General features: G+C 46.1%; 1 protein-coding gene across 1 annotated transcript in view; it reads left to right on the forward strand.

The window, feature by feature from the left end:
• Window positions 1-22,619, forward strand: part of PIGZ (phosphatidylinositol glycan anchor biosynthesis class Z (Gwada blood group)) — a 109,899-nt gene extending 87,280 nt beyond the window's left edge. The window contains exon 3 of the mRNA XM_085635305.1: window positions 12,777-22,619. Within this exon, the coding sequence (XP_085491431.1) occupies window positions 12,777-14,428 (1,652 nt within the window). The 3' untranslated portion in view covers window positions 14,429-22,619. The remainder of the gene's footprint in view (window positions 1-12,776) is intronic.
• The last annotated feature ends 1,351 nt before the right edge of the window (window positions 22,620-23,970 follow it).

Below are 23,970 nucleotides of genomic sequence, written 5' to 3' on the forward strand. Positions count from 1 at the left end.
TATTTTGGTTTTGTTGCCCTAAGTGGGATGGGGATGGACAGGCATGGGGCCCTTGCTTGCTGTGCCACTGGCTTCAAGCTAGCCTGGCTGATGAGGGGTGATCCCCTGAGGGAAGAATGTTTGATTTGTTCAGCATTCCGTCCATCATTTGTTTGTGCAGCATAGGTCATAAATCTGACTGAACACTGCTTATTATTAGGGTCTGCTCTCTGCAGCCTGATAATAATGTAAAACAAACCCAGCCTTCTGGTAATTTAAAAGGAAAATGTGACCCTGTGCTTATTTAAAAATAAGTTGTGAGATACTCTGAATGTGTCTACAAACTACTGGTAGCTTGCGATGGACTGTTTGGAGACGCCTGCTATAGACAATAAAATAATTTTCTGATTTTTGTTTATCTTTCACCTTGGTTGACAGTTCGAAGTTCAAGAAACAATTTGGTAGTGAAAACTATGGGGCAGATTTATGAGCCCCTTGCGCCTCATTTACGCCACCGTTGCGTCACTTTTGTGACGCAGCGGCGGCGCAAATCCTGCGCCATGCTGCGGGGTATTTACAACGTGACGCATCTTGGAGATGTGTCACGTTGTAAAGCCCTGCGCCTGAAGTAAGCGTACCTGTGCAGGGGGGGGCGTTCCGTCGCAGGAATGCCTCCTAAAAGTGGCTGAGTGAAATCTACAAGATTTCACTTAGTCACTTTTGAGCCAATGCTGCGTCAAAACCCTGCGCTTGCTTGAAGCAGGCGTAAGGATTGACGCAGCATTGTAATGATAGGGCACCCCCGAGCCTTGCTGGAGCTGCGTCGCGCTTGCGACGCAACTCCAGCAATGCGCCGCCTTCCGCCATCAGATGCGTCACGCATCTGTTTATCCTTGCGCCACGATGCGCTGCATTGTCAATGCGGCGCATCTATTGTGGCGCAAGGGTAAACTTGCGTGGCGCATCTTTCCTGGCGCATCCCTGCTGATTTGCAGGGATGCGCCAGGAAACATAAATCTGCCCCAAAGTCTTAGAAAAGGCAGACATCAATCATGGAGGTTATAATAAGGACTGTATATCGTTAGAAGGGATGGTCAAAATGAGGATCTGCGTTAAAAGAATAACAGCAGAGTGAAAGATTTATATTACCTGGTGGGGATTCAATTTGTCAGGTTGAAGGCATCAGAAAACGTGGAGATTAAGCTTGATCCTAATGAGAAGGAACCTGTATTGTTGTTTGCTAGTTCCTTTAGTAAGGGAAAGATGTGTGCAATTAATTCCTCGGTGATCTTACTGTCCACTTGGTGTTCTTTATCAAGTACCAACGTTAGCTTTTTCCCCATCTCCATGAAAAGAACCACTGAAATCATAGTTAGAAAGTCAAGCAGGGAGTTTACAAATCTACTGAATGTTTAGAATGGCTTGTACACATTGTCATAGCCACCAAAGCAGGTGGCAAGGACATTAGGTTGTGTGTAGATCTTAGGGACCTCAACTTAGGTACATGGGTGGACAGACACCCTTCCTGGGATTCACAAAATGCTTAGCGTGATACGAAAAGGAAGCTGTTTCAGCATTATTTGACTAATCATTCTTCTATCAGCAGGTTGAAGACCACCTTGAATTTAGCTCCCTTACCCTGTTCATAATGCCTATGGGGACATACTGGTTCCTCAGGATGCTGTTTCAGATGACTTCTCCTGCTGAGGTGTAGCTGCAAATAATCAGCATATTTTGAAAGGCCATCCTGCTTTCAGGATGATATCTTGGTTTAAGGCGTGTCTGAGCAGTGTCACTATGTCACTTTCAGAAAGGTATTTCAGAGACTGAGGGATGAACCTTAATCTTGAATATACAATTTCTTTCGATATAGAATTGCTCAGGATAGCTCTGATGGAGGTGGTAAGGAAAGCTCCTTCCTCTGTGAACAAATATGAATTGAAGTCGTGCTTGGGGCTACCTAAATTAGACTCAATTTTTGCTAAGAATTCTGCTGATAAGTTGGAATCAATGCAAATATTACTAAAGAAGCGAGTGCAATACAATTTAAGTGCAGTGAGCCAGATTTCAAATACCCCTTCACTAGGTAACGTTCATGTTGAAAGGCAAACTATTATAACCATTTGTGCCAGTACCAAAAGCAACCGTAACTCAAGTGTTTATGGGGAAACAATGTATGGTTTTGTTTCCATCCCGATTTTTGATGGAATCTGAATGCAACTATTCCATAGTTGAAAGAGAGGCTCTAGCGCTCTGTGCATCTATTTATTTATTTTATACTGAGAACCAATCACAAACCTCTTACACATTTGCTATTAAGGGATCACGGCATACCGGGCCCATGATAGCCAGGTGATTTAGAGGGCTACGAGGTTATAACTTTACAGTCGAGTACTTACCAGGCTCCCGTAACCAAGTGGCCGATTGTCTATGCTGTTGCTTTTGCCCTATTACGGTTGTGAGGAGTAAAAGTTGGACTAGTTGCTGATTTCTGTGGATATGACATGAGTGTACATAAAAGAGTGAGAAGAGGGAAAGAGCGGGGATCTGGTGATGAAGGTGGTGTGAGAAAAGATACTTGGGGGTGGTGTATAATTTAAGCTACCTTCTAGAGGTAGTAAGTGGTTATTGGGAGATCTGAGAGGAGTTGAGGGTGATTGGAAACAAAATGTTTATAGGAATTCATCTGATTCTTCCTATTAATCTATTAGACAACATAGTTGATTTAGCACATGACGGCCATTTAGGCATAAGACATGCCAAAAACAAAGCTAGGTTCCAGTGCTAGTTGCCAGCAATGGATTTGATGGTGATTAAAGCTAAAATTAAAATGTTAAGAGAACCTTTCTTTTGCCCATTATAGTCCTGGATAAACCATGGATAAAATTAGACCTTGACATTATTAGTACCATAAACCACGTAGGTTACAATGGGAAGTACATCTTGGTGCTTGTGGACTATCACTCACGATGGATAGTGACAAGAATTGTAAAGAACACCACCATGTCTGTACTATTTGATTTCTTGCAAGACACATGTTAGACCGAAGGCATTCTGGGAACACGGATAATGGATAATAATGTGCAGTTCACTTCTGATCTCATGATAGACTTCTTGTGTGAGGTGTCAAAGTGTCCTCTTAAGACAGCTTTTTAATGGTAATGGCCAAAGACTAATCTCTCTTGGGTAGGTGCACAATTTTGACTCAAACCCAGGTTTACTGCCTCCTTAGTTGTTCATCTAAAAACATTGGTGGATACATGGGAACACCCATGCTCCACCTATGTAACGCCTATTCCATGCACTGTAAAACAACACAGTGCAGGGCTCTGCACTACGTTTTTTTCCCTACAAAGCCACACAAGGCGACACAAGTCAGTCTTTGCATGGCTTTGCAAATCTCGACAAGCATTTTGCATTGTGGCTGCACCAAAAAAGTGTTGCAACCATGTTGCAAAACATTAGAAAGTCCAGTCACTAGTGATTTTGCCAAATCCGTCAAATTGACCTGTGTGAAGCACAATGTAGTTATATTGAACAGTGGACAAATGTGAGCATGGACAGGCTTGCCTAAAACTCCCCATTGCAAGAGATTGAAGGAAGACAGCACTCCAACCCAATGGTCCCACCCATATCAAAGGGGGACTGTATCAGTCCCGTAGGGCGTATCACATAACCCCTTCCTGGCACAAAGATTATCTCACTGGATGATTTTTCTTCCTTGGAGAAGGGGAGTGTTTTGTTTTTCTCTTGATGATCTGACTTTTATATTATTTCTCCTTTCTTTACCCTTGCTTGGCCATGTTTGCCCTTCCCACGTAGTATTTCTTCTCCTGGGTTCCTTCCTCCCTTTCTACCCCTTCTTCCCCTGCTTATTGTTTGTCCTGTTGGAACATATCTGTCTGAGGCCAGCGTCTACTCAGTTGAAGACTTGAAAACGTTACGGAAAACACATACTTGGATCATTGGATGATCCAAATGGCCGCTGGGAAGGAGCCCTGCAACAGAGCTCCCGGGCACTAGGATCACCAACCGGTGGAAATCCCTGCTTGCCCCCCTGCACACCCCTTTCTGCCGCTCCCCACCGGACCAGGCAATAAAGAGGTCTGAAGCCTGATATAATGCTGCGGCCATCAGCGAGATTTCTCAAGGAAACCGGACGAAGGATCGGAGCCCCACAATTCGAAACCGAAAGTGCCTGGGTCCCGGACACTAGGATCACCGGCACACAGTGGAAATCCCTGCTCGTCCCCACCTCCACGCCATGTCTGTCGTTCCACCTCCAGACCACTCTGGAAGTAGAATACAACAACATCCACTGCTTCTGCTATCAGCTAAAGCTCACGGGAAAACGGCACGAAGGGAGCGACGACCTGGAATGAAACTGAAAGTTCCTGGGTCTCGCAAGCTCCCACCACCCTGCACAGCGTTCATCAGCCCCATGGCGGTTTCAAAACAAACGAAGGAAGAAGGAAGATAGCAACGACATTGGAGAACACTTGAGTGCCCAGACCCCAGCAGCCCCCGCTGATGTAGAATCACAGCCCCGCAGCAAAAAGAACGCATCCCGGACCCCTACGGTGGACCTTCGAGGGGGAACAAAAAAAACGGAATTTCACCCCATGCACCTACCTCAGTGTCGAACCTCTAATGGGGCCACCCGCTACTGGAGCGACGGATGGATAAAAGCATCTCCAAGCCCCCAGGACAGCACAGACTCACGCAGCCCCCGGATGCCTGACTTCAAGATGGCCGTCCCACCCAGCAACTAGCTACCGGACCGGCTACACTACAGAGCCACCAAGTGAGTACCTGCAGTAAAGCACTCAGACAGCTGCACATTGATCTCCCAGTGGGGTGCGGCCCCCCGGCATATTAATTCCTGAGCCTGCATATAATACACGAGCTGGTAACATCCCCCACCACTCGCCTGTGCCTGTCCTCAAGATGGCCGCCATGCCTGCAAATCGGCAGAACAATTAACCCATACAACCCTGAACTCTTAACCAAACTGCACCATGTGCATGTGAGGATAAGTAGATCATCCTCCTACCTTGGCACTGCTTCATAAAATGTGCATTCAGTACATACCTGACCAATCTGACGCTCAGCAATAGAGCAGTTAAGGGCCCGGGGAACCCTTGCGGAAAATGGGACCTTTGGGTGTTTTTCTCTGTGAGGAGCCAATGAAGATATCCTTCACAATGCAATCTCCAGGAGCATTTCTTTTTTTTGTGATGCAGCATCTAATCTCAAGTCTGCATTTGAAAAGTAGCCACTGGTAACAGCTGAGATTGTAGGATAGTGGGGACGGCCAGGAGAAGACCAAGAAGAGCTCATCATATACCCCATCCTCTGTTTTCACGACACACAAGGTATGAACTGAACAAGTTACCAACCATCTTTCTGAAGAACACTCTATTTAACTGCTGGTTCCGCACTTAAGAATACTTCCTTGGTGCCAGACTGGATCCTGATACCTCGTCTAGCGATACTCCCATACACCATTGGCTGCTATGTTTTGTTGATTTGCAGAGAACACTCACACCCAGGAAGGTTGCCCGGACCTTGAACAGGTGTGAACCTAGCCGCTCATAGGGCCTAGAGGGACCACTCGAAAAAGCCAGATCCTCTGCTGCTCGTGGAACTCAAGAAGTAAGGAGAAGACTCTTACGCGCTATGCCACTCTGCGCTGGCTCTGTGCTGCCCCGTAAGTGAGGTGATAGAACTGCATAGAAGAGCCACCAATGCATGCTGACATCAAGTCCTGGTTCAACCCCTCTGGAACCCTCAGTCGCGGAGTGTGGACAACTGTTGGCAAATTACGACCTGCCCTGGATGCAGCGTGACCATCCCTTGCAACAACCTGTGATTACCCTCTCCTCTCCCGAAGGGTAGAGCTCTCCGGTGCCACTCACACACAATGCCCTCTGCCACGACAACCCACACCGCCCCACCCTCTTCGAACCATGTAACTCCACACGGCCTGAACTCTCTCACGATCAGTTTCCCGCCTGGCCTCTCACCTAAAGCGAAGAAGAACTTTAAGCAGAAACTGATCAGACAGCATCCCGAATCACTTTTTGCAGACATATACCACTGCTCCTCCAAAGGAAAGGTAAAAATGGAACTTATCTTTCACACTGAGAGACAAGAAGTATGGAAATCCATCCTCAGATCGCAGCTCAACATTTCAAAACCACCAACACTTCACATAGCGGCAAATTGTCAATTTCACTCCCGTACCGCTCAAGGCGCATTGGAAATACCACGGTGACCATCTACACCAACGGCACAGTCCTGATACAAGCCAATCTAGAGTCCTTTGATGCCCTTTTCCCCTCTCCGGAATACACCCCGACTCCACCCTCCCCTACTCCACCCTCAGAAGAACCGGACACGCCATCAGAACCCATCCTCCGCTCCGGCACTCCCTAGCAACCACACACGCCCTTCTCTAGGCAGCATCCCCCTCACCAGCCCCAGAGAAAACAGGACCCCTCTTCTTCCCGCCTTAGACTCCCTCTCTCATCCACCACCTACCGGCTCGCACCCTCACCTGCCACCTGCCTCTCACCCACCCCAAACCACTACGAACAACCTGAACACCAACTTCCCCAAACCCACAAACAATAAAGCACCTGCCTCCCACCCTCCCCAAACCACTACGAACAACCTGAACACCAACCTCCCTAAACACACAGGCAATAAAGCACCTACACCCCAGCAAGTACCCTCACCACATGACATCCCCCTTACCCCTACAGAGAACAAGACCCACCCACCCGAACCCACCACGAACAACCTGAACACCAATCTCCCCAAACCCACAGGCAATAAAGCACCTACTCCCCAGCAAGACCCCTCGCCACATGACATCCCCCTCACCCCCATTGAGAACAAGACCCACCCACCCCCTACCTACAGCTCTCATCCCCACTCTCCACCTGCAGGCTCCCACCCCCACCTCCCACCTACCCTCCACGTAACCCAACACACTCAGAACTACCTGAATACCCTCCTCCCCAAACCCACAGGCAACATAGAACCCACGGCCCAACAAGACCCCCGACATCCTGCTCTCACGGCCCCGCCCAGACCCCACACGGACAACACACCCAAAACAAGGCGGTCCAATTCCCTGAGACTCTCTCCTCCCAGACCCAAAACGAACAACACAGCCACCACTAAGCTACCCAATATTCGGGACCCTCCCCCTCTAGGCCCAACACTCTTGCTCAGGGCCATCCCCGGTACCTCAATGACCTCAAGACTGAGCAGCGTCTCTCCAAGCTGGAAACCCAGATAGCAACTATTATCCGGGGCCTTAGGTATATCCTAGCCAACCTCGCGGTGCCCCAGCAGCCTCAGCGCACCCACTCCTCTACCACCCACACTCAACAAAGACCATCCATAATCCCCCGCAGAGATGGGTAGCTAGCCCCATCCCCTCTCTGGTACAGAGACCCAAAAGAACTAGAGACACCATGTCTGAAAGTGATGCGGAGGACCTCGCCTCCTCGTACGACAATCCTTTAGCTGCCACCCTCCAATCCAAAATCCAGGTGATCACCGGACTGGGAAGAGTCCAATCCCCTCCGAACTCACCCAGACCGCCGTCGACCCGCACTAGCATCCCCACAGCCCCCCTTACGAAAAAACCCAAAGCAGAAATGACCCCCACTAACTGCATGCTCATAAACTGTAGATCAGCCATCAAACATGCCACTGAATTAGCAGAATCCATCCTCACTCACGACATAGACATAGCATTCATCACCAAAACCTGGCTCAACGACTCCTCCACACCTCTCCTGGACACTCTCGTTCCCCCAGGCTTTATTATCACCAATAACCCCACCACTTTTGCCGAACACCTCTCCGACCTGATTATCCACTGCTCTCTACGAGAGGCGAATAACCTAATTCTGGGAGACCTTAACCTACACTAGAATGAAGATAGCAACCCGCTAATTCAAAACCTGAGCGAGTTGCTACATAACAACAACCTTATGCAACACTGCACAGAAGAAACACACATCAAAGGAGCAATCCTTGATGCCATTATCGCCAAATGTGACACAGTGAAGATAAACCGCATCCTGCCCGTAGACTGGTCTGACCACCACTTAATCCTCTTCCATCTCACTCAGCCAGCCACTCTACAACCCCCCACCCAAGAAGATCCCAATGGACCAGAAACCTCACCCAGATCAACATGACCGACCTGGAAGAAAAAGTCAACTCCCTCCTCACCACCTCCACGGGGGATCTATCCACGACAGAACTCACCGACCATTACAACACATCCCTGACATCCATTCTTGACCAGAGAGCCCCTCTGAAACAAAAAAAAGCCAGGAACATCCCGTCCAGATCCTGGTTCAATACAGACATCAACAACGAAAGGAGACAACTCAGAGCCACAGAAAGACTGTGGAGAAACAACCCCTCCACTTGCCTACTCGAGCAACTCAAAGCAGCTCGAAGAAACTACAAAAAACACATCCATAACGAAAAATTTAACTTTTTCTGCTCCGCCCTGGACAATGCAAACAACAGGCCCAACGAACTGTTCAAAATCATCAAGCAACAAACCACCAAGCCCCTCATATCCTCTAACCAGGCCTCCAAGGAACTGTGCGATAACTTCGCCATCTTCTTCGAAGAAAAATCTCCAAGATTGAGCTCTCACTAGACATCACCACCAACCCCGCCTGCAAAAGCCTGCCCCCTGTCGCAATCGAAAGCACATGCCTGCTCCACACAAATACTTGGAAGTCCTTCAATGCCATCACGGAAGCCAAGATTATCAAGCTAATCTCCACCTCCAAACCCGCTTCTCACGTCCTTGATCCCATGCCCTTCCAAATGACCCAAAAACTCAAACTCACAATAGCCCCGTTCTGGTGCAGAATCATCAACAGCTCCCTGAGAACCGGCATCATACCAGATTGCCTTAAAGTAGGCCAAATAACGCCACTACTAAAAAAACCAGGCCTGGACTGCACAGACCTGAACAACTTCAGACCTGTCTCCAATCTCCCCCTCCTGTCCAAAATTCTCGAAAAATGCGTCCTATCACAATTGACTCAGCATATGGACATCATCAACCTTCTTGATCCCCACCAATCGGGTTTCAGAAAAGGCTACACCACTGAGACAGCGATCCTAAACATCACAGATGATATTCGCAAGTCACTCGATAACGATCACTGCTGCCTACTCATTCTCCTTGACCTATCGGCAGCCTTTGACACGGTAGACCACCATTTTCTCATCAAGGCTCTACAAGAAAGGGTGGGTGGCGATGAGATGGTCCTCCGCTGGTTCACCTCCTTCCTCCACAACCGATCGCAAAGGATAAAAATCAAAATCTTTACCTCCGACCTTCACCCCGTCAGCAGGGGTGTGCCCCAAGGTTCAATGCTCTCACCGCAACTGTTCAACATATACATGGAACCCCTCACCTCCATACTTAAAAATGCTAATATCCCCTTCCACCTATATGCTGATGGCACCCAGATCTATCTGGAAACGTCCTCCCAGACGACATCCTCAGACTAAACAACACCCTAAAAGAAATTCAACACTGGCTGTCCCTAAATCACCTTAAACTTAAACAGGACAAAACAGAGATCCTCCTCATCTCCAACAAAGAAGAGAACCCACAAATTGCAGAATGGCTTAAAGCTTTGGATGCTCTAAATGGTAATCTCACCCTGGCTAACTCCGAAAAATCACTAGGAATCACCCTGGACCCCAAACTGGACTTGACCAAACACATCAAAAAATCTGCAAAGACCGCCTTCCTCAACCTGAAGCTTCTCTACAAGATTAAACCATTCATTCCTAACAAAGACCTCAAACAAGCCACCCAAGCTCTGGTGCTATCCAAACTCGACTACGGTAACGCAACCTTAACCGGCACCGCTAAAACCCACTTAGCTTCCCTCAAAACAACCCTCAACGCAGCAGCCAGAATGGTCACCGGAATCAGGAAATATGACCACATTTCTCCTGCACTAAAAGAACTAAGGGGCATATTATCAAGCCAGGCGATACATTTATCGCCGCTTTAGCGGCAGAAAACTGCAGCTAAAACGGCGATAATGGGCTTGATAATATGCTCTATGGAATTCCAATTGAAGCCCATGTTAAATGTGAAGGACGTCTAACATGGGTTTCAATTGGAAATCCATAGAGCATATTATCAAGCCCATTATCGCCATTTTAGTGGCAGTTTTCTGCCGCTAAAGCGGCGATAATTTTATCGCCTGGCTTGATAATATGCCCCTAAAATGGCTCCCAATTGATCAGCGGGCGTACTTCAGAACGGCCTTCCTCATGCACAAACCCTTACACACAGGGAAAACGGACTACCTGGCCGCCAAGCTCAAGAGGGCAGATCAGACAAGGAACCTCAGGAGCTCCAACTCCCTACTTCTCATCCCCATGAGAGCACGCAAACAATCAACCGCTGCTAGGTCATTCGTGGGAAACGCGACCAAAATCCGGAACTCCATCCCAGCAGACATCAGAACGATCCCGTCCTGCACGAAATTCAAAATGTACCTTAAAGCCCTCCTCCTCAACCGCTCCAACCCGAAGGGATAACTGCCGCCCCCTCGCCAAACCCTATCTCCTTTGCGCTTTAACTCTGCACCAACTGACTCACCTCAGCCAAAATCGAGGTTTCCTCAGGACTCGTGAACTACCTCAATAATGCATACAACAAGGCCACCTCAGGACTCTACTACTACCTCAAGAATACGCAGCACCCTTGGACTTCCGAACTTTTGTTTTATATTACTTTATTAAGTATCTCTTATGAAACATTGTTGTAAAGCGCTCTGATACCCTCGGGTCAGGTCAGCGCTATATAAAACTCCTAACCTAAATAAAATTAAAAAAACATACCTATGGCTGACATGCTTCTATCTTCTGTTTCTTTTTCAAACGTTTTGTGAGGCAAATCCCCCTTCCCCCAAGCCCTCCCAAATGAGGTTGGATGCACCTGCTTCACTCATTAACTCAATTAATAATAATAATAATGATAATCCACATTTGTAAAGCGCAAACAATCACCCGTAAGGGTCTCGAGGCGCTGGGGGCCGTCGGGAAGATTAAGCGAGCTATTGCCCAGAGTCACATGGTGCTGGGCTAATCTGCCGCCAGGGATCGAACCATGATCCCCAGATTCCAAAGTCAGTCGCCCTGGCCGGGGCGCCACACCTCTTCCCTACATTTCTAGGAATGTATTTATGCTCTACCACTTTCCAGAAATGCATATGCAACTACATATGCAAAACATATCTATGATTCAAGTAACCTATCACTGGCCATCTCTTTCATGTTACGCAGTTCCATTTGAAATGCTGATTTTCTCGTTAAAGTCTTCCCTAAAAGTTTCACAGGCCCAGACAGCAACATTTATAACCATCTTCTTTAAAGCTAACTTCAATTGATAGAGTGGAACATTTCAGGGTATCAAATTAGTTTTGAAGCTCTCTCATCAGGCATCATCAGCTCCTAAAACTCCTAGAGGCTATCAAACAGTCTGAGACTTTTGGGTGGGTCTGTGGAACTTGTCTGGATATCATTAGAGCACCTACAGAGGTGCAAAATGTTGTTTACTGCCCTTTATTATTGAGGTGAAGAGCGTTATGTCTGTTATGGCTAGTCCTAAACTTTTTTAGGGAGTCTCAGTAGGTACCCAAGCTTATCTGAAGATTTAACGTTTTGGAACTTTTGTGAACTAAACATAATTTATTATGGGAGCAATTCTGGTTCTCAATCTCTTAAATAATTGGCCTGAAGATGAATTGTTGTCATTGAATCAGATTTCTGATTGGGGCAGGTTTATGGTGTTTGTGGTGTATGGTGTTAACAGCATGTGTGGCTTTGTCCTCTATTTCTTTTCCACATGAAACCAAGTTCCATTAGTTGCTGGTAATGGTTTCCAGTAAAACAGTCAAGTGGGGAATCTACTCTTACATGAATTGCTGATTTTAATTCAGAGTTGGTATTTGAGGGGTATTCTTAGACAAAACACGCCTCACACATCTAACACTCCACAGATATGCCAGGTACTTGGATATTACTCTAGCCACAAACGTATACCCCCAAACAACACCGCACACCAACGAACAACAGAACACATTAAACAAGTTCTACCATTCAGTCATTACAGTCCAAACAGACCAGCAGATGGATATTGTGGCTCCACAACACCATCCACTACACACTCAGATACTAATTTATGGTCAATGTGCAAGCCGCATAACCAAGACTACACATATCATGGCTGAACATCTGTTTACTACCATCAAAACTTTATAATCCATTATACTATCAGTGATAAAATATATCTACTACAAACAATGAGAGAGCTTGAAGTACATTGATGCTTACAACTCAAAACTAGTGTCCCATCAGTGATGAAATTCTTAAAACCGGGGTGCGAGAACTCAGTTAGTTCTGCAGCACCAACTAAAGGCAGGACACTCACTGTATACATATGTGTAACAACATAATATCAAGACCTCTGCATCGATGTTCTGGTAAGGTTTTGTGACCATTTTTAATATGCCTCACAAAGATAAACACTTTAATAACTAAGCAACCAGTAGATGTGGTGGGAACAAACAGGTCATGTTGGGTGCTGCTTAGAGAAACCAGACTCTTCATAATCAATGTGTTGGTCTCCAATTAGTCACCTAAGTGGACTCTTGCATAAAAAGTGTTTATTTCTGTTTCACTTTCCTAATTTCCCTTCTCTCATTTGTTTTTTAAAGGTGATATTTTAAACCTGCAGGTCTTCCATCCTTGGGAGTTCCTCTCCAACCTACCCTGCAGGACAGCGCTTTTCCCGTTAATGACGTCCGGCACCACGTTCTGGATAATGAAGTCTTTGACACATGTGGGCTTCCTGAACAGCTTCATTAACAGTTACAGCCTACTGGTGCTTCCAAGGCTATGCTTGACGTTGTTTTCCTTCATTCTTGACTACTGCGTGTATCAGGTTGCGCCGGTCTGGGCGGTGGATCGATGGAAGGCCATGGCCCTTCTTGCTGGATCATATGTTACTCTAGTTTTCTATACAAGAACATTCAGCAATGGGATCGAGGGGCTTCTGTTTGCCCTGCTTCTGATGCTGGTTTCATTGGATGCTCCTAAAACTAGTTTAGCAAGAAAATCCATTCCCAATAAAACTAATTACAGCAGCCAAATTGGAATCGTCTTGGCTGCTGGATGCTTCAACAGGCCAACTTTCCTTGCTTTTGCTGTCGTTCCAGTATTGCACTGGGCTGCCAAAAATACAATCTCGCCCTACCGTTCTACAACAATCCCCTTGCAAGTGTTAAAATGTGTGCCAAGTGCTACTGCTACTGCCCTCATTTTCATTGCAGTCGACACAGTATATTTTACCCATGAGGGTTTCGTGGACCAGTCACCATTGGACAAAGTCAACCAGCCACAAAGTTTTATAAAAGGGCAACAGAACCCAGTATTCACTCCATTCAATTTTCTAAAATATAACTTAATTCCCCATAATCTTGCACAACATGGCTCCCACTCTCGAATCACTCATTTTGTTATCAATGGAGCAATGCTTTTTGGAGTCCTCCATTTATCAGCTGCTGTTGCTGCGGGTAAAATGCTAAGGAGAGCTCTACGCAGGATATCAGAAAGCAAGCACTTGAAGGCAGCGAGTCAGACAAGGGATGCTCTCCCACTGTCCCGCCATGTTCTGCTCCTGTTCTATTTTGTACCATTGGTCCTTCTTTCCCTCTTTCCCCATCAGGAACCACGATTCCTCATTCCCCTGATCTTACCACTAGTCCTGTGGAGTGCACCTCAGAGCCAAAAAATACAGTGGAAATCAATCATTGTACTATTCAATTTACTGGGGTCCGTTGTGTTTGGCTGCTTGCATCAGGGTGGATTAATCCCATGCCTGTCCCAATTGGAACGAGTTATTCATACAAAAGGGTCCCTAAACAACCCTTCACATTACACTTTACTGTTTACACACACCTACATGCCGCCAAGATACCTACTCAACATTAAGAACCAGGAGACATCGGTGGATGTCATTGACATGGCTGGAACAGAAGAAAAGCAATTTTGTCAGAAGGTGGGAGACATTGCAGGAGATATCTCCCTTAGAAATTCAGACACCATGCTGGACAGAATCCATCATTTTTACATCATAACTCCAGGGACCTTCAAGCCGGCACTTGAAAACTGTGGATTTGTTGTTAAAAATGAAACTGTGTTCTTTCCTCATTTGTCCATGGAAGACCCGCCGCACATCTCTGTGCTCTTCAGTGACAAGTGGTTGAGTCAGCTTGGGCTGTACATCCTTCAGTTAGAATTGCACACCTTGCCCGTGGATAGAGTCCATGCGCATGGGCTGTGGCAGCAGGAACAACCATTCCAGTAGTGCAGTCTGCAACGTGGCCATGTTGGAAGAAGCACCATTGTAGATCTGGTTCTGTCCCAAGGTTCTGCCAACAAGGGAGGGGCCATGCAAATGTTTCAGGATACCCACTGACTCCTATTAGATTTTGTATACGTGAATTTATCTCCTATAGATAGCTGAAACCTCTGGCCTGGCTCTGGCCCTCTTGGACATACCAAGGTCTTGCTCTGGAAAAAAAAAATCAGCTTTAATCATGGACATCAACTAGAAATTATACAAACAGAACTTCTCACATGGCCTATGAATTTTTTGTTGTGATGTACTATAATATAAGATTTCTATAGAGCACTTAAAGCCTGATTCTCAACAAGCTAAACCAAAGATGCTGTCTAGGTCACACAAAGGCAAGATTGTTTACTCAAATACTGTGCCGTTGGTTCGCCCCACAGTAGACACAGAAATGTCACACTAAGATATTATATTTCATTTTTTGTTGGGGAGGTGTCTATATCATGGTTTCATGGTTATGAAAGACAAGGTATTATCTGTGCAGAATTTGTAAAAAAAATATTAATAATAAGTGTCAATGCTCTAGTCAATTCAATTTTCAATTCAATAATTCTTTATTCGGTGGTTAAAAACCATCATAAAAGATTACACATATATACAATTAAAATAATATTAAATCATTATACAAGTACATTGACTGAATCTATGTACATAAGATAATTCATTATTCACAATAAGGCCGCCATGAGAGCTTAATCAAGATGACGAGTGGGGGATCCTGCAGGATTCACGAGTAATTCTATCCTCTGGTTACCCTTAATCTTAGTGCAAATTTCAAGAAACTAATAACAGAACACAATGTTAACGGGTCACTAGCCCTTTGTAGATAGGTCAGTGCCTCTTTGGCTCGAGTGAACCTGGCCTTTTTTAAAATTTCCTTTAAAAATCTACGTCTTGGAATTGCATATAGAGGACATAGAAGTACAAAATGAAGGGTGTCCTGCGGAGACTTATTGTCGCAGCCGCAGGCACCCTTCTGCTTAATTGAATGACTAAAACCAGCTGGATCAGCTAACAGGTATGGTAAAAAATTGAGACTAAAACGTGACATTAAGAACCTTTCTTGAGCATTATACACGACACAAAGATACGGTTCCATCCCGTCAGTGGTTTCAAGCCTACTGTAAACACTCACTGAGGGTTTGACCCCTTCCACTGTAAATCTAACACGAGATCGTTGGTCCAGAAAAATTCTCTTGAGGTTAAGCTTATCCTGTGAGGTAATCCCTGAAGGGTTTGAGTACAACTCCTTGCAGCCCATATTTTCCAAACTAGTTTTAACATACATGAGCCATGGTATATTCAAGCTTTTATCTCTCCCAAGGCAATCTTTTAGGATCTGCCTACTCAACACGGCTTCCGGGTTAATCCAGATTTTAAACCAGGCCAGGATTGGTCTAAATTTAATCAGATCCTCTAAGTAAGGTCTTCCTAGTTCTCTATGGGCTATAACGGCTGGGGTGCAATTAGGGACTTTCAATGTTGAGCGAAAGATTTTATTTTCCTCCCTTTGCAATAAGTCAAGATTTGTAAAACCCCACACTTCTGAGCCGTACATGGCTTTGGGGCAGCACGTTGATCCATAAAGGTTCATTGATTGTTCCGGGCACCATCGACCAACTCTCCTCCCGAAGCCTGCTATAGCCCCAGTTGATGCCACCAATTTGCCACACCTTTCCTGTACCAGAGGGGCAAATTTCAGGGACTCATCAAAGAGCACGCCTAAGTACGAAAAAGATTGCACCCTTTCTAGTGTATGTTTCCCAATTCTATATAGGAAGCTAGTCCGTGGTTTGTGACCTGCTGTCATTACATAGGATTTTTTAAAATTGACAGACAGATCTAGCGCCTCCATGAATTTAACGAACCCGTCAATTAGAGTCTGCAAACTTTTTGGGGTACGCGCCAAGAGGACCGCGTCGTCTGCGTACAGCAGCACCGGGATGTTACGTGTTCCGATCCTTGGGCAGTCTGTTTTTAGGTTAATCAGGGACTGTTCTAAGTTGTTAATATATAACGAGAATAAAAAAGGTGCCAATATGCAGCCTTGCCTCACACCGCTAGTACATCTAAAAGACTCGATCAGCCCCCCTTCCATGTTGTAACGTACTCTGGCCGATGTCTCTCTATGCAATTCCCTCAGAGTACAGATTATACCTGGGTCAATTCCCAAATGATTCATCATCGCCCACAGCTTGTTCCTGTTAACATGGTCAAATGCAGCGGCCAAGTCCATAAACCCCAGGTAAATGGCTTCGTTACTGGTTTTGGTGTACTTGGCGACCAACATATAGAGGTTCAAGCATTGGTCACTAGTGGACTTGCCGGTCCGGAAACCGTACTGAACGTCCGAGATGATGTTATTATCCTCGGCCCATTCAGTCAGACGATTCAAAATAACTCTTCCTAGTATTTTAGCTGTGACATCTATCAGGGAGATTGGGCGATAACATTGGGGGTTATCTCTGTTACCCTTTTTAAAAATCGGTACTATAATGGCCAGCGACCAGGACCGAGGCAGACCTACCTAAATGGCCGCATTTATTACTCTGGTTAAGATGGGGGCCCATAATTCCACATTACTCAAAAACAGGTCCGGGGGGGTCCCATCTGGGCCCGGGGCTTTATTTTTAGTTAGTCCCTCGATGCCCAAGACAATTTCTTCCAGGGTGAACTCCAGTACCTGTCCCTGCATGGCCACCCTCCTCTCCTCTATCCTATCTACCTCCCCGTGGTTATAAAGGCCCTCAAAGTGGGCTGTCTACTGTTCCGGTAGGATGTTTGTGGCAACCTCTGGTGCGTTTTTATCTTGAAAACACGGAGTATTTATTATTCTCCAAAATTCCGTTATATCCCTTTTTTCGGAGGCCTCCCTCAAGACTGCCCACGCTTCCCCCTGCAGAGCTACTTTCCTTCTTTTTAGCTCCTTCCTATAATTTAGTCTGCTCATGTGGACTTTTGTTGGGTCCCTGGGTTTACTACTAAGGGCTTTTTTTTAACTCCCTCAGGGCTCGTGTGCAGTCCCCATCAAACCATCGCGGAGAGTTCGACTTGTTTTTTTTTTGGCGCATTAGTCCACAATAGCCCTTCCACCAGGTTAGTTATTTGGCCAAATACGTGTGTTAAGCGGGCCCCTTCGACAGAGAGATCTAAACACTCATCAATGAGTGGTTTACCTTTTTCCATTAAGGATCGGTAAAATCTTTCCCCGTCTACTTTCGCCCACCTAAGTCTTCTACCTTGGTCCGTCACTCTCTCGGAGATACCCCCGACTGAGCTAGACTTTTGTTTTGCCAGGTACAAGACCTCCATGACCAAGGGATTGTGGTCGCTAAAGGGGCTCCACTCAATTCCTACTTCAGTGATCCGGTGCTTTTAAAATCTATGTAAGAAGAGCACCCTCTCCCTTTAAAAGTGGGGGGTAGAGTGCCATCTAATCCCAGTGGAATCATATCAATCGTGTGTTCCAAATCGTAAGATTGAAGGAGCTTTCACAGTTCTATGCCACTCGGTGAGTGGCTAAAATGGGGACCTCTTTTCACTGGGCATTGTGACCAACTCGCATTAATCGGGAACAATAAGGGGCATAGGTGGCAGTTCAGGTCACCCACTACTAATGTCGATGGGGCCAAGGCGCCGTTAACAGGTGCCAGCTCTTGGCTCAATCTGGAGTCTAGTTCCCCCAGGATTGGGGTGTCATTTCCTGGAGGGCCAGTGTTATACACATTAAACAGCACTAGCCTTGTCCCTTTATTTCTAAACCTCAGGGCGTGGATATTCCAAGCGAACCAGTCCACACTGGACCATTTACCTTGTATTTTTAGGTCTACATACATGGACAAACCTCCCTTGGCTCGACCTGAGGAGGATTTTTGTGCAGGGATGAAAAAACATTTGTATCCAGCCAGATGAAATTGGGAATTGTCTGTTACCCAGGTTTCTTGCAGGCAGATTATGTGGAAATGGACCATATATTGCCGCCATTCCACATTATTAAATTTACCTGCCGGACCTGCTATGTTCCATGAAATGATTCTCAGTCCCTCTTCCACTCCGTTATCAGGCCCTGGCCTGGTCACACCTTGAAAAATGTTAGGCAACCCATCTTGGTACCTATGCGGTAGCCTCTGCAAATCCTTGCCCTGCTGTGTTGGATTTGGGACTATAGCTCCTAGTCCTAGGGGTACATACAGGCGTCCCTCGGCTGTGGAGTTAGAGGCTTCCGGAGTGTTTACTAGGTTCCTGCACCTGTCCCCCTCTGGTGTTGCCTTACTACCCTTTTTGGCCAAAAAAAGAGTACGTGGGGTCCCCCCTCTGTTTTTTGAGCCTCCCCCTATCATTGCATCCGGGTCAACATTTTTATAATCTTTGGCAGCCGGCTTTACCGGGGTGTATGGGGCAAGTAGTCAGTCATTCTCATCTAGGGACCTTAGTGGGCTGAACCTGTTTACCCAGCTTGGGTGTCCACCTTCCCAGATCCCAGCCAATCCTCGTGTACAATTTGGGACCCTATTTGAGGTCAAGTATGAACCCTCCCCACTTCTCCGTGTGTGATACTGTCCCTCGTAGGTTTCCTGCTGCCTTGAATAAAAGTAACTGAGTGACAGCGGCTTTATATCACTCACACGCATAGGTTGCCCCTGTCTGATGATATGCTCAACCACCCCCCTATCCCTGAAGTTGGCAATAATACAATTATCTTCTATTTTTTTGGGTCTACGTCCTATCCAGTTCACTCTCCTGACCAATAGGATTTCCCCGTCTTGATTAGGTGCTAGTGGTCTATTTTGAGTCAACCAATGGATAAGTTTATTTTTTAGCTCCTGGTGTGTTTGCCTCTGATCGTGTTTTAATTCCGGGACCCCAGCAAACACTACCACAAGCGGACATGACTCAGGTGGCAAGTTTATAATGGGAAGTACATTGAAGGGGTTTGATGTGGGAGCCCTCTCTTCTTTGTGTGCTATTCGTGTTATAGGATCCGCAGAGAGTTGGGATGGCCTGTCCAATTGTTGCACGCCTGGACCATTAGTAGTGTGCGTTCCCCTATCTCTTGGGTCAGTGATCTTCTCCCCTTGTGGTTGAAATGCCGGGACTTTATGGGTCTGTGCAGTTGTTATATGTGCGACCCATTTATTACTAATGTTCATCTCCCTTTGGGGTACTATGTTAGTGTCTGGGGTACTGATGGAGTTGCTTAATTACCCTACTATACTAGTTTTTTTCTCCCTGTTTTTTAGTTCACTCATAATCTTGTCCAGCCTACTTGCCAGTGGTTTCAATTGGTTTACAATAAATGTTTCCAATTGGGCTTGTAAATCAGACGTGATTTGCGACAACCATATTGGGGGCTCTACTTGAGAGAATGTCTGTGTTGCTCGCTCAACCCCAGTGTTCTTGCTACTCACAGGATGGGAGGGGCTCTCTGCTATTTTTAGTATTCCGCTTCTTTGGGCAGCCTTTCTTCTTCCTATGCATGGTGGCGCTTTTAGCTGGGCCTTCGACCTCCCTATTCCTGATGGTGGTCGGTTGGGCGCACGGGAAGTCCTGCTCACTTGGCTCTACAGGGCTGGGGGATGTGATTAACATGACCTCCTGATCGTAATCTTGGGTGCCAACAAGTGGGTCAGATGCTGGCGTTATGGAAAGACGCCTCTCTGTGCGCTCGATTTCACTAGACACCGCCCCTAGCGCTCTTTTGAGCATAGATCAATGGCTGTAGGCTGCATGATGAGGGGGAGTGGTGAGCTAGTAGCAACTTTATGCCCCTGTGGGACAGGTGGAGTGTTCTGCTTTGCCCTTATCGAGCGCGTGACCGTTTTGCCTGTCATACTCCCAGCGCCAATTTGACCTTGCCCTTAGAGGTATCGTGGGGGATCCTAATCACCCCCCACCAGCCCCGCCCTTCACAACGCCCAACGTGGAATAACAACCGTTTTAACCCCTCTGCCCCTGTCACCACTTTCACACAATACAATACAGGCAGGATATCAAGTCCCAATGGCAGAGTCTCGAATAACAGGGCGATGTATTAGTTTTTACACACCCTGTGTCACAATAAACAAGACTCACTGTGAAGTCGCCGGGTATGGTAACCAAGAGGGATGGCCCGGCCCGGCCTCATTCGGCCCCCGACGGCCACAGACGGCCCGCCCTCTGCCCAGGCTCAGCTCGGCGCCGCCCGCGCGCGTCCCGCGACGCGGAGGGTGCCGTTCAATTTTAAGCGCCTCCAGGCGCGGAAGTCGTCATGCGTGGGGGCGGTGATGCTGCCGGGGATGCTGGGGGTGGTAGTCCCCTCTGACCAGCAGCTCGATCAGCCCAGCAACGCGGAAGGAGCGTCCGCCTTCCACAGCGTGCGCCAACAGCCCCTGCTCCGCTCCTACCAGTCCTCAGGTAAGTTTTGGGGATGGACTCGTGTAAGCCTCTCCCGCGATAGTGGCACCCGCTCCACTGAGGGAGCCATTCAGTTTTAAGCGCCTCCAGGCACGGAAGTCGTCATGCGTGGGGGCGGTGATGCTGCCGGGGATGCTGGGGGTGGTAGTCCCCTCTGACCAGCAGCGCGATCAGCCCAGCAACGCGGAAGGAGTGTCCGCCTTCCACAGCGTGCGCCAACAGCACCTGCTCCGCTCCCACCAGTCCTCAGGTAAGTTTTGGGGATGGACTCGTGTAAGCCTCTCCTGGTGGAAAGTATCACCATAACATCCATGCAGCCATGGTCGCCTCTTAGTCTCGGCTGCCCCTGCCGCCTCTTCAGCTCTAGTCAGCGGGCCACTTCCGCTTGCACTGCCCATTGCTGCTGTCAATTACAGTAACCGCATAAATAATAAATCACACTTCTACAAGTGTTACAATTCTGACAATTTCAGGACCGCCAAAGTTAAGAGAATGGCTTTGGCAGCAAGTATTAGTAATTTTTAATGTATATTGAATTAATAAACAGCAGGTGTTGTGCTCATCTCTGTATTAGAAAAACAGCACCACCATGTGGCAGACTGTCATAGGTACCAGTGCTGACAATTAAGTGCTGGTGCCGAGCACTGGAAACCACTGACTCAAATTAAGCACTGGGTATTATAATGAAAGTAAGGAAATCCTGCTGTCATGGTTAGTACATGACCAGCTGAGCAGGTTCATGGATGATGCCTTCTGTGCCATCCGATCCAAAGGTCATTCCTGCTCACATTAGTTTAGAAGAAGTTTGTACAATAAATACTCGTAGGGTAGAAACTTCTCTCCTGTTCATTTAAACCCCATCCTCTGGGAGAAAATGTTGTCTATTGACCAGGGGCGGGGTTGTAAACCAGTCGGTGCATTTTAATCTGGTGAGTAGGGTGAAGGCGGTGCGACCGGCTGTGTTTAGAAATTAATTATGGATTGAAAAGATTCAGGTAATAATGACAAGATAACGCTGGAGATTATTGTTCCTGCAGGAGAGAGATCGGAGTTTTGTCTAGTGGCAATTTTGATTAAAAATACAGCCATGCAGAGGGTTAACCATGCATGTTGTAAAGAAAGTGCAGGATGCAGATTAGAGTAGCTCAGTACATTACTGCTTTTGTCACAGAGATCCTTTTGTTGCTTGCAGTTCATAAATCAGAATCCTAATATAACACAGTAAGCTATGAACTGCAATGAAAGAGATGCATACAAACTGCAAGATATAGGTGAGAAACCTATGATTTTTCCCCAGGTTCTAATTATCCTAATGTTGCTGAAAAGGGTAGTTTGGTTATCAAAACCAACAATCTCAAGAGAGTTAGCCTATGTCGAGAAAAGGGACAGGGTATGGAAACCGAGAACAAAGAAAAGCTCTTTTTTCAATAACATTTTGTCAGGATTGCATCTATATGCACATATCTATTGTGATGAGCATGTTTTAAGCCAGCTAGCTCTTTGGGGGCTCGCTATTTTAAAGAGAAATTAACCTTTTTTTATACTAGTGTGGAATATTTTTTGTACCTATGCAAATATGAATTTGATACGTTGAGCACTATAATCCTGCAATAACAGCACTTCATGAATGTACAGTTTTGATCTCTGCTTATAATAAATGTTTATATACTGTTATCTTTGGAGGAATGATAAATATGTTATGCAACATTTTATTGTGAAGCATTGAATTGTGAATTTTGTGATCAGACTTGTCTCATGTACTAGTTGTTTAATGAATAAAACATAAAAAAAGATACAGTCTTTTTAAACAAATAATAGTGGATTTCTATGAAACCTATCACTGTGCATTTCTTTGATATTTGATATATACAGTTGTTAATCTGTTGCTTTGTGTTCACCCATTAATGTTATTTTGGTTTAGGCCTGAGGGAACATAGCGGTCCTACACTTTTAGCCCCATCCCATCCAATCGGGGGTGACGAGGGACAAAATTTATTATATCCATAAACCATAATTGTTGCTGAAAATCATTGATATATTACATACCGACTCACAAAGGAAATGGGGGTGCTCAGTACATGCCCCTATCCTTTGCGATATGGTATGGGTCACAACAGTACTTTGTCATCAGAAAAGTCATTTTAACTCACAGCGTTCACTTTGGAATGCACTGCTTTGTGGCAGCCTGTAGTAGTCTGCGATTTTATGGCATGACACAGAGGCTAACATTATGCAAATCTCCTTTATTGCCTGCTCACAGCAGCACCAATTGAAGAATCTAGAACTTCAATAATATTCTAACAACTTATAAAATCCTCCAACACGCAACAATCTCCCTTCTTTGTTGATAAGTACATCTCCTACCAACTACTTTGTTGTTAGCACTGCAATCTCATTAAGCTATTTAGGCGAACAGATATCACCCCACTCTACTCCCTAACTATAATACTCTTCCTCGTGTAACTCTAATGTATTGCAAATTAACATTAACATTTATATTAATTTTGTTTATTGTAACTTGGGGGAAGGTGGGTGGCGCCTTTTGAGATCAGCAACCTTAATTCATGTGCTCTGGCCGGAGGTCTTCCCACCCCCACACCCGAGCCCACGCAATGACTCTTTCGGCCCTTTAAGGTTGAAAACAAGCTTTTGCCCAGTGCGTCGGTCTCCCCATGGAGACTGCTCTTGCACTTCACTTAGGCCTTCCGAAATAAATAAAGGCATTGTCCGTTGCCACGGCATTGGGACTTCATCGTAAACAACCCACAAGCCGTACTCAGCAATCTGAGACCGACTCGCAGAAATCATTATCCCGAGGCCAGCGAGAGCAGTAAACGTCAAACACTGTGTTGCGTGCCATGCCGGCCTAGATCATAATAATTAAATAACAATACTTACCAGTCAGTCCCAGAGGTGACTAATCACTGGATCTCCCTCATCTGTGCAACCCGTAAGCACCGCACGCTACACAGCCTCAAACAAAATAATACAAAATAGGAGATAGATCCCAACATAAAAATAAAGAAAGGACTTTAGAGGAAATGCCCAGAGAAACACACAATGGCCATTTTAAGAGATTGTGGCATAATATAAAAAATACT

The sequence above is a fragment of the Triturus cristatus genome, chromosome 11 (assembly GCF_964204655.1).
Source record: "Triturus cristatus chromosome 11, aTriCri1.1, whole genome shotgun sequence".
NCBI classification, from domain to species: Eukaryota; Metazoa; Chordata; class Amphibia; order Caudata; family Salamandridae; genus Triturus; species Triturus cristatus.